Raw genomic sequence first — 12,767 nt, 5'->3', positions numbered from 1 at the left:
TAAGTGTAAACATTATGGTAAATCATAAAAAAAAAAAATCGTCATAGGCATCAGGAATGTTAATATTATTGTCCTCATACATATCCGATTCCTGTTATTAGTTGGGGTATATGTTTGTCCTGCATACAAATTTTGTGACTGCAGTATATATATAAGTTGAAAATTAACATACCATATTTAATGCATTCACTTTCACAAGATGTGTTATTTAATACCACACAATAATTCAGATTTAATGTATTAAACTTCACAGTTTAACACATTAACATTTGCAACCATAATCACTTTTCATTAAAGCCCAAATAAGTAAACCTCTATTGAATTAATTTTCAATCGCATACAAACATATATATTTCTACTTTTGTCAAACAGGTTGTGATTACATAATGTATGAAGGTGATTATCCATATTTCATAAGAAAATCAAATTTGGAGAAACATGAATATTAATCAGCAAAAGTTACTGTCTAGATGATGGATAAACATGATACATATCGGTTCTAGCATAAAGGTAAAAAGGAGTGGCTGACAAAACTATCAGTATCTTGAATTAATCATGAATATGACAGCATACTTTTGACAGAACCAGGCAGATTAGATTCTAAATCAGTAGGTTTTTCTTTGCATTTTAAAGAGACTGAAAAAAAGAAGTGGTTTTTGGAACATAATAAGAATTCTCTTCATTCTATAATAAAACAGCAACATTTAAACAAGAATCAGATTCTATTAGAAAATGTTACAACAATAATGAATGAATACCAGTCAGTGTACTGTCAATTAAATATAAATGAAAGAGATGTGTATCTCATAGTTCACAGCAAAGATTTAAAACAACAAAATCTACAAGCACTTTTAGTTTCCTTCACAAAGTACTGACTAGTAATCACTAATGACTTTCACTGTGATTCTTAAGCTTCACACCTAACTGGCTCTTAACACATTAACTCCTAGCGACAAGTTAACGTGGCGGGAGGTAGTAGCCTACTGCCAAGCTCTGTAACGTCATGGTCATGCATGATATACCAAAAAGTCGGTGGTATTATAGAAAGGTAGACAGATGTAGCTCTACAATGATACCAAATAATCTGGAATATCTAGTTGCACTACAAAATACAGAGGGAAAAAACCTCATTTTTGGGACCTGATTTTTTTCTACCCAAAATTCGCCTGTGGTTGGAATCCGATTTTGTGTCTGGATTTTAGACTTTTGGGTCTCAGATCTAAGGCAAACCGGGATGAACTGCAAACAGACAGACGAAACTTTGCAAAAAGTTGGATAAGATGTGCATTTGGAATAAAGAGTGGTCTTGGTACAAAAATAATGGCTCCGTTTAGCAACAAAAAAAAGAGAAGAAAAAAAAAAACTTTTACCCTTCTGCTCATGCACGAGCCAAATAGCCAATGAAAAACGATGTTTCTAACACAACTAGGCAGTATGTCAATAAAAGATCGCCTAGGATTTGGTGTTTTTGGATCTATTCAGAAATAGCTTTCAAAATGTGTTTCCTACTTGATTTTCAGGCGAAAATGACAGGGGTCAATGTGTTAAACGGTGCATTTTGATGATGTCACCAAATTTGAATATTCCTTGCGTATTTAATCATTTTAGATCAACAATGCACATAAATTACAAATTTAGCCATTCCATGATGATTTGTAAAAAAAAATTAAAATCCTTCTTAACACATTAACCCCTAGCAACAAGTTAACATGGCAGGAGGTAGTAGCCTACTGCTGAGCTCTGTAAAGTCATGGTCATGCATGATACACTAAAATGGGTGGTATTGTAGAAAGGTAGACAGATGTAGCTCTACAATGATACCAAATAATCTGGAATATCTAGTTGCACTACAAAATACAGAGGGAAAAACCTCACTTTTGGGACCCGATTTTTTTCTACCCAAAATTTGCCCCTAGTCAGAATCCGATTTTGTGTCTGGATTTTAGGCTTTTTGGTCTCAACTCTAAGGCAAACCAATATGAACTGCAAACAGACAGATTAACCTTTGCAAAAAGTTTGATAAGATGGGAATTTGGAATAAAGAGTCGTCTCGATACAAAAATAATGGCTCTGTTTAGCAACAAAAAAAAAAGAACTGTAACTTTTACCCTTCTGCTCATGCAAGAGCCAAATAGCCAATGAAAAATGATGTTTCTAACACAACCAGACAGTATGTTATTGAAAGATCACATAGGATTGGGTGTTTTTGGATCTATTCAGAAATAGCTTTCAAAAAGCATTATTAGTACTTGATTTTCAGGTGAAAATGACAAAAACCTCCAGGGGTTAATGTGTTAATAGTTCTCTGGTCCAGATTTCCCTTTCAATCACTGTGCCCCTTGTGAAGAACAGAGAATGTACTTTCTGTATCAGCATGGGAAGTGTTAATGACAAACAACCAAACTCTACAAAGAATTTTGCTTTAATATGGCTGAATTTTGAAGGTTGCTCACTGCTTTCCAATAATGCTGCAAGCTAAGTTCACCCTGAAGAGGAAGTTCCTGAGTTGAACTTCATATGCATTCTTGAATCTAATATTTCTGAGATAATGTTTGGTTTTTTTTAGAGATAAAGCACGTGTTTTGGCATTCTGAAATGAACTACTAAACAAAATAAATAGAAGTTGCCCTTAAATATTCTTTTAAAACATTCTGAACAATATAATAACAATTAATCAATGCAAAACCTTGAAATACTAATTCAAGTGTTTCTGCCAAAATCATATTTTGACTAGTATCTCTTATTTTATCTCAGCTCTTTCAAAGGTCAGCTGAGTTTTATTCGAATATTTGCAAACCAGCATGGATCAACTTGGATATATCTACTGCAAATAGCACTTCATAAAACATTCTTCATTTGACCTTAAACTCTCCAATTTACAACAATTAGGTAATCAATTAACAGCTTGTTGTGTACACATGTTAGCCTTCTGAAGTCTGTTAATAAACCATTCATCACTGCACTAGTATACTATTTCCAGTTACCCAGTAGACTGGTTTCCAATGGTTTCTGTAATGTGCAGATAGAATGCATATAAATTCTGTTGCTTGTTTTTTTTTTAATTTTTAAAAATTCTTTTATTTTTCAAAAGTGGTAGATTTCATGTAAAAAGTATATGTGGCAGATGACCTTTCAAAATGGTAGGAATTTTTGTCCTACTGCTGACAAAATCATGTCTGTAAGAGGCATTAATCAGGTAGGTGTTTTTGTTACATCATTTGTAAATGCTTTATGATTTGTGACACAGGAACTATAAAAAAACAAGTATATATTTTTTACTTTGTTGTGTTTTTTATTGTCCTGAAGTATTTGAAAGAATATTTGATCATGGTGGTAGTCTACAAATAAACTGAAATGAAAAAAGAACGAAACAAATCTATATTATAAAAGAACTATATAATAGTGTCATCAGAAGACTGAGTGCAAATGGTCAACTAATAACATCTATGTTAGTGAGTGCACAAACTGCCAGGTAAAAACTATACTGACCATTGTTATGGTATCTAAAGTTAGCTGCTGTTAAAAATTTAGACCAACCTTTATCTTGTTTTAACCATTCATAATTTGCCAGGGAAACTCTGCAACGATGGATGTGCACATCAATACCTTCGGTGCTTTTTCTCTCGGAAATGTTTACATCATCCCCCAAAAGTCGCTTACACAAAGTTGTTTTTCCGACTCCATATTTCCCTATAATCATGACCCTGATATTGTAGACCTTCACTGTTCGATCTTTCAAAGCTTCTTTGAACATTTGAATGGATCCTTCATCCATTCGCAGGATCTCCACTGGAATAACTGGTTCTGAAATAAAATCTTGATTGACAACATATATACACTGTACATAATACACCTGTAGGTATTGTGGCTCCTAGCTAATTCTACCTCATTAAAATTATTTTTGAGAATTTTCAACAAGAATATAAAGCTCAACAAACTGCAACCCCCCCATGTCACTTTGTTTATTAGGTTATTATTAGGTTACACTGAAAAAGCAGAGCACTTGAACTCAACAAATGTCAACTATTATATTAATCCAAACAATACCATGAAATGTGGCACATTATTGAAAGAGAGTAATGAGTACTTGAATAAACTCTTGAGCTTTAAGCTACTAGCTCTAATGTCCAATCTTTTGTTAGAGATAAACCTTTGATAAATTATATAACGAGTAAAACTCACTAGGTTGCACTCAAAACCCAAACCACTCAAGCCCAAATTAAGTTGATTATTATATCAGCAATTCAATTAATAAATAATTTCACTTACTAGGATAAATAAAACAATTTTTTATAAATGGTATATGCACATAAAACAGGTATTATCTGGTAAAAGTGTGTTATTAATAGTCCACAGTTTGCAATGGTTACAAATGCTCAAACATCGGGTATTTTATATCATTTTTGTAATCCTACTAAAATGGATCACAGGACTAATGAACTTGGCATTGCTTAGATAGCTTTTTCTCTCTGACATACTTAAACTACTGTTAATACAAATTTCTAAAACTTACAGAATCTATATTTTATGTAATATTTGTTTTTGGTAAATAATTACGAACATACTTACAAAACATTACACTGTCATTTGATATTTAATGAAAATATATGAAAAGAAAGAAAATATGGAATAAATATACACAACTCTGACTTGTAGAAAAATAAAGAATAGTTTGCATCTGTTTCTAAGGTGACTAAACTTACCTTGTTTGTCAGCTTCAGGATCATTATAGGCCTCTGGAGCTGGAGATTCTTCTGTCTTGACAGGTGATTTATGTTGTCCCATCTAAACAAAATGCAAAAGACTGCACTGAATTTCGGACCTTGAAAGTATAGACTGCTACCTATCAACATCAGAAACTGTCAGGCTACATATTTACTAATCTGTGGGTTATGCAGTGAGACATGTTGGGCATATTATGTTTCTCACTCAAATATGCCAGGTTCTAAGCCTTAACTGCACTGAAAATTATAAACTGCTCCCTAACACTTGTAAGACAAGTGGGATGCATTATTCAAATAAAATTGGATTTAAACATTCATGCATGACATATGTACCACTATGGTAATTAGAGGAGAAGATCTGTATATAACAAAAACTAAAACTGTACAGCATTATGTACTTTTTGGGGTGAGTAAAACAAATTTTAAATATATTTTTAATGATGTAGCACTTACCTGTCATTATTAAGCTTTACCTTTCCACAGTGAAATTATCTCATCCATACTGGATACACCAACCCCAGAATCCTAGAAATTTCCTAGAACATGTGCACAGACCCTGTGTGACCTATGTCTTCAGGCTGAGGTACACTATAGCATATCCTCATTCTTTGGACATTTAGCTAGTGAAGGACATCAAATGAGGGTTGGACGAGGGCAAAGTGATAGGTAGGTATTACATATAAATACTCCATGAGAAAACTATATTTTAATGTCAATACTGCATTACATGTCACTATTATTAAGCTGAATTTGTTAGCAAGGAGGCTGGCTAATGAATTGTAAAGGAGTAAAATGTGGACAAATTACTCACATTGTAGCCCAGTGACTCAGCTGCTTATATTGCAGCTGCAGTAGTCAGGGTCCATAATTGAGCAGTGACTATAGGACCAGGACCTTGGCTCTGGTTTGTAAATTACTCAAGTTAAAAAGAGATGGTTGTGTACCTTCAAAAACTGCAGTCTTCATGATATTGACTAAAGATGGGTGATCAAAACATGTCCAATAAGTAGCAATAGCCCTGACTTCATGAGTTTTAATCCTAATGAAAGGTTAAGTCCCTTTCTGTGAGAGATGCATAAACTCTCTTGATGATGAGCAAAATCTACTCAGATAGTGTTCATCCAATCTACGTCTGCATATCTGTGCAATTCTGCTGAAATAGTGGACATTAATCCAAATCTTTAAGAAAGAGTTTCTCATATGTAGCAAGAATTTTTCTTTTATAGATAAAGGAAGAAAAGACTGCATAAGGGGATACGTTTTTCATCCAGATATAATACCATGATACATCTTCCCAATACAATTTGTTCTAATATCTCTAATAAAAATGTAATAGTGCAATTCTCAAATGTTTATCATTGGGAAGCCCTTTTTATCTACTTCACAATTCTCATTCTGTACAGTATCATTACTGAAAAAAATATCCAAACTTATCATATATTTCCATTTAAAGGAAACGATCTATGCACTTTACTTCTAATTAAGACATACAATAAGGAATCTGCTTTAGAAAATGGTCATTGCAACTGCAATATCAACACTAGGGATAGTAAATTTGCCACAGACAACAGTGCACATGGAAATTTAGTACAATTAAAATGAAAATAAGTTATCCAAAATTTCAAGGTTTTCAGTTCTGCTAGTTACAAAGTAATGTCACTCCCAAACACTAATATGTTCCTCTAATCTAAATATCTGCAGTCTTGTAGACAAAAGCGTATTGGGGCAAATTTGGTGACTGCTTTGAAAATTAAAACCCCAGTCTGTAAACATACATGACATTTCAATATGTAACCTTCCTTAAGATGTTTTTTTTGTGTTTTGTGAATTAGAAGGATTATGAAGGCTATATCGTGTCCATGCAAGTAGAGGACTTCAATAATGACACATCACAGTAGCTAATCTTGGCTGATTTAAAAATATTAAAATACCAATGGATTACATTCCCTTCCAATCAAGAATCTGTGATATTTAAAAATAAATAAATTCATAATTTTATCTTGACTAGATATCAAGATGATTACTTGGTTATTTGAGAAAGAAAAAGCATGTCTGCCTGGCAAAATAATAACTGACAATTACCTGAAATGACTGCAAAGAACTCTCATTCTGACTGACAGGTTGATTGCCTCCACCACTTGCTGATATTAATCCTTCAGTCTGCAAATCTTTTACAAAGAAAATAAGATCCTCTATACAAACAATCTTCATTCAGAGAACCAAACACAATATAATAATAGAATATATTGCAATGAATATTCCAACCCTATATTAAAATCATTATTGTCTTCAAGTTTATCACTGACCCCACCCACCCCATCACACTCCACCCAACCCCAATGTTATGCTCACTTACAGATCACTACCATCTCACCTCCATCTGCATGGGTTCGAGTCTTGGGTTTGACCAATGTGGGTAAGTGAGAAAGCTTGCCAGTAGCTTCTCGTGGGTCAATGGTTCTTTCTGGGGTTTTCCCAGGTTCTTTCTCCACCATTTATACTTGCCACCATGCGTGGCCTATCTTGTGCTGAAAAATGGTGTTAAACCCTACAACAACAACAACTGTTTTCACAAAACAGAATTTAAATTCATGCTAAGAAGGTAGAGAACTATTGTCCATTTGCCTGTTCTCATTTCTTTTATACTTAGCATTAAAATACTTTAGGGTGACAATAATAAATGAACAGTACAGCTCACACAATTTTTCAAACCCCAACACTTCATGGTTGCTGTGAAGACAGAGTGAAGAGGATTAAGAAAGAAAAAAAACTCCATCATCTCTCCACTTATCCAGATGGAGTTGCTGTGGTGGCTTCCTGAGAATAATCACTGTACACCATGCTTTCTCATGGAGTCATCATGGATGACCACAGTAGAGAGGACATGGTCTCTATATATTGGGTGTGGTTTATGTTGTATGACCCATGCAAGCATACTCTTAAGAGGTTCATGAAGAGAGCGAAAAGCACCAATTTCTCTGCATCATTATCTCTTGTGGTAGCAATTTGCATAGAGTGGTAATTAAAACTAGAAACCATAACTCTCACAGATGCTGCATGAACATACAAAAACAAAAACTCTTCCTAAGGTGACCTCTTCAGTGGCCTAAGTGGTTAGAGCATCCACCTCAGATGATGGAGGTCGTGGATGAGTCTGCCATGTTTTCTGTAGTTAGCAAACACATCACACCAAGCCAAAAAGATGTTTGTGTTGGGAAAGTTTTACATGATTCTGATGTTTAGAAGAATATTTAACCAATGTTAGTTTAAAAATAAAGCAAAACTGTTTATTAATGTCAACTAAATTTAAAATTTTTGATGCATGACATGCTGATATTTTTAGGCAATTTCAGAATTAAAATAACAAAACTGGACCAATTATAAATCTGCAAAATTTAAATTTGGAAAAGTTCAAAAATTGTAAGAAAATATCATACTCAAGACATACTGTCATGGAGGGAAAAGAAAGAATGAATATTCCTGCCAGTGGGCACAAATTAATGACCTCATGTTCCAAAGTCACGTGCATGTGTGTATGTGTGTGTCACACACTTTAAACACTCAACCACAGTAACTAGCTGCAAAGGATTAAACCAAATACAAAAATATATTAAATACTATTCAAACAACTAAGATTGCACATTTTTTTTGTTTGTTTTTTTTCTTCTTCTCAATAGCTAAATGCTACAACCTTCATAAACATGAAACCACAGGCTTCAATATGTTATGTATATTTGATTTAATTATATCTAATCTAATATATATTTATTTCAATTTAATTGTTTGTTTGTCAGTTTTAATTTTTTTTATTTTTCATTACAAGCTATTGTAATGTAAATTTATTTGCTAGAGATGATACCTTTTTCAGAAAATAGTTTGACCTTGACTGTTCATTTTGCAAACACCTGGTGTTGATCTAGATCCTGATCTTGATTCAAAATTAGTAGCAACCATGTAAATAAGTTCTATTTTTATTTTAAAAAGATTGGTTGTTGTCAAGGACATGATGGGACTACATGTTTAAGATGTAAACAATTTTTAAAATTTTTTATTTCTTACAGTAAAATGATTGGTTTTCATCAGGGCCACACTGGGTGTACGTGATCTTTAACAAGTACATAATTTTGACGAGGTTTTGGAACATAATCATGTGACGCCCTTTTTGCACTTTAGAATACGATTTAACCTTTGTTTTGGAGAGATATTTTCAGTAGTAGTTGGGCTCTTACACTGGAAGTTGAATGTTGTGCTGTTTAAAGTTATTTCAAATTACTTGGATTCAAAAAGGATTAATTCTTTTTTTCCTGGAAAATATGTGCTCATGTGAAATTCTTGAACAACGACAGCTCTTATAAAATCTTTATTCAGATTTCCAAAACCAGGGTGATATTTCTTGTTTCTACAAGGAACTGTAGACTTCAGCACTACAGATTACAGCATATGTCATCGTCTTCCATCTTGGATTCTTCATCGGGACTTGAAATCATTAGAACATTTTGTTATTAGGACTACTAAAATTTTATTCATGGATTATTCTTGGATCATTTTTGGATTTGATTCTTAAAACCCGTAAGTTCATATTTTTTCATTTTTACAGAATTTTTCCAGGGAAATAAATTATTTTTTCAAAGCTTGTTGTTTTCGCTCTTTCTTGTGTTACTGTTTATGCGAGACTAAACAAGTAACATAAGAAATATCTGCATCAAAATAATTATAGGAATCAGATCTTTGTATAAGTAGGCAAATGACGCATCATTTTCAATATGATTATATTTTCTATTTCTGATAAAAAGTTTGTTTTATATTTTCCTCTTAGAAAAACAAGCAAATAATAGGATACATGTGGAGACATCCATGCAGAATGCCCTAAATTGCCCACATTATTATTTATTTCAACAATATGTTGAGGTCAGGCAAATTACGAATAATTATCAAACTTCCATTTTAATGACAGGACCATAATTTTAGCTGTTAAATACACACAACACACCAAGTCAGATGGCTTTACATGATTTAAATGTATCTTCCCCAAGCTGATACTGACATCACACATCTGCTGATGCTAACAGTTTGTTTCCTGCAGAACATCTGCTGAAGTCAAGTCTTTATTAGAGAGAGGCAATTTAATTTTTTCTAAATGGGGGGGAGCAGTGATAAATGCTTGCAATCATTAATCTTGCACTGATTTGCAGCAAAAACAATACACCATGCCATTATTTTCCTTACTTGAAACAAAAGTATCTTGTGAAGAATGAAACAACAAAAAGTAACCTGGTCAGTAAGAATAATAAAGCCCCACAAAATTAAACAGAACTTTACAGTACACAAGTAGTCAGAATTGAACTAGTTCAAAGTTGTGTACATTTATATTCAGCCTCGTGACTGGGTCATTATGTTTCTCACATCTGTATAAATTCAGTTTATTCTGGGAAGGTCTTTTTTCTTGTATAATTAGCTGTCATCTGGAAATTAATTGTTTACACCTCAATTATTTTCATGCTTAAACATTATGATAAATTTACACTGTTAAAAAGCACATCAAGGTGTCCTATCAAGTCTGTGCATAATGTCAGATTTCTTTGAATAAAGTAAAATCATAAACATATAACCATTGCTAAATGTACTGAATATACAAGACCTTTCAGATTATTTTGTATTGTCCAAATACATGATCATAAAAAAAAGATCACTTGATTCTTAAATGGTATATGATTGTAAATCACTCATGACATCTCTCTTTCCATGGATGGTCTTCATTCACTGGCTGTTCAAATGTCGGTCAGTAATGCTGACCAGCCCCTCCATGGAGTTGTAAGTATTTATCACTCCATCATGGAGCATTATCATGGAGCAAAAGTAGAGGGGATTAAGTCCCCCACCACAATGCATGGGGTTTTAAAAAATCACATGAGCTGTACTGTAACTAGCAAATATGCATGTTGTATTTAAATGTTATCTTTAAAATAAGATAAAACAGTTTTTTCATAATTTTGAGTCTAACTAAATTGATTTTTGTTTTATACTAGTGGTGCCAGAGAAAGCCACAACTGAATAATATGGTGAAGTTAGCTGTCACTTTAAAACTGAAAATTCTTTAATTGAAAACAATCTCCATTCAGAGAACCAAACATTCATTTATATGGAGAGGTGATAGTCTCATGTCATCAAATGGCAGTTTTGTATTAAGAAATGTATAATTTATTCTCATAATATTATGAACAAACAAAGGATGGAATACAATCAGATATATGAATAATTTTGATCTATGACTGCATCTGAAATACATATTGTGAACATCTTGTTATTACTGACAGATTGGAGGCACTATATATTAAAACTTTATTTTCAACAACATGATAGAAGCAAAACACTACACATAACCAAAGTAAACATGGTAATCTATCTTTTGATTTATGCTGTCTTAAGAAAATATAAATACTGCTTCAAAGATATTTTCCACACCAATTAAATGAACCCATTTAAAAACAATGAGATTTTGCTAGTTAAAAACTTTATTTTGAAAAGTTGTACTGTGTAAATTATGTAACTGTATGCTTAAAAGTGCTAGATTTTATAATTTACACTTAGTTTTTGTGAACTATATGGACAGTTCAACCCTTCTAAGTTATGTATTTCCATGGTGAAGGTTTTAGCATGCTATGAAAACTGGTAAAGGACCATTTTCATTGTAGCAGAAGACAGGCATGAGTTACTTCCCTTACTCTGAGTGCAAGTTTTATTGTTTCTGTTGTTTTACATCCTGATGCAAATTAAATGATATCATATAAATGAACTTTATTTGCTTCTCACAATCACTTTTTGTTCTGAGGTTGTTAACTAATAAAACATTACATTTAGTGACTGCACTAAAGTCTCTAAAAAGAACAAGACACCATACATTAATAAAATTCTGAGTGTGTTCAATAATTTAATGTCTGCACAGTGTTTTAACTAAAACAAAGGTGGAAAAATTACTTTTATTGTAATGTAACGTATTTTCTTTCATCTGAAAACAAAGGCCACTGAGATGCACAAATATTTTCATTCATATTTTCTTAATTCAAAAGCTGGGACCTATGTCATAATCTATCTCCAGACGCATTAGATGCAGACCTGCCAACCCTGACTAGTCTGTCTCAGTAAGGCAGTTTATTTTTTTTCCGTAAGTTTGACCAATTTTCAGTAAGGTGTAATAAAATTTCATAAACTGCTATTGTAAAGCTGGAATATGTAATTAAAAGTTCAGTATTCAGAATGTGCAGCAACAATAAACATTATGTTCAACTGAAAGGTTCTTAAAATACGCGTAGACTTTATTTACCACTAATTCAGTTGCACAAATTTTAGTTCCAAGCCCTATGCAGCTCAATGGCTTGTTGCTGTCTCTCAATTTGACGTAATTCTTTGAAATTCTTTTTCCATTTCACAAGACGACGGCAATCATATTTCCTGCCATGAGTCATACTCAAATTGGCAAGTGATGTCCCATAACCATAGTTGTGTCCCTTTCAGATTTTATTCAAAAAAATCTGAATCTTCCTTTTTATTTTTCTGTGTTGATTATTAACGCTTTTCTCTTGTTGGCAGGGTCCAGTTTCGTAAATTGGCCACCGGCAAATTTCTTAACGTAAGGCAATGGTGTGACCTTTTCAGTTATTATTGTTTACTATTTAAAGACATGGATATATTTGTGAACTAGATGTTTCAGGCTTGTGTTGTTCTTGAAATTGAACTGCAGTATGTTGATAGTGAAATACCACAATCAGCTAGGAAGAAAAGCTAGCCTCCCACAGCAGAAAACACATGGATTTGGGGCAAGTAGAATATCTCAAAAACGGTTTGGATGACAACTACTTTCAGTTGCATCAGCCTGTTTAGTACACACTGTTTTGCAGAATTGTCATACTGGAAAAGGGCTTGTGTTTGCACTGAGAGAATCACATGGTGTCAAAAATGACCTTCAGACATGAAAATGCAGGTAGAAATTTGGGATTGGTTTGCGTAACTTTTTCTGCTATGAACTGCCACTGACTTCTTTGGTCA

At 33.1% G+C, this 12,767-nt stretch overlaps 1 protein-coding gene across 1 annotated transcript in view; it reads right to left on the bottom strand.

Moving 5' to 3' along the window:
- LOC149797170 (uncharacterized) overlaps positions 1-12,767 on the bottom strand; it is a 110,189-nt gene that overhangs the window by 66,871 nt on the left and 30,551 nt on the right. Inside the window, exons 6-8 of the mRNA XM_089960726.1 lie at positions 6,807-6,892; positions 4,704-4,785; positions 3,538-3,804 (exon numbers count right to left, since the gene is read on the bottom strand). Of these exons, the coding sequence (XP_089816852.1) occupies positions 3,538-3,804; positions 4,704-4,785; positions 6,807-6,892 (435 nt within the window). The remainder of the gene's footprint in view (positions 1-3,537; positions 3,805-4,703; positions 4,786-6,806; positions 6,893-12,767) is intronic.

The sequence above is a fragment of the Sinohyriopsis cumingii genome, chromosome 6 (genome assembly GCF_028554795.1).
Source record: "Sinohyriopsis cumingii isolate HCF-2022 chromosome 6, ASM2855479v2, whole genome shotgun sequence".
Lineage (NCBI taxonomy): Eukaryota > Metazoa > Mollusca > Bivalvia > Unionida > Unionidae > Sinohyriopsis > Sinohyriopsis cumingii.
Note: the sequence above shows the minus strand (reverse complement) of the source record. Positions and strands in the feature narration are given on the sequence as shown.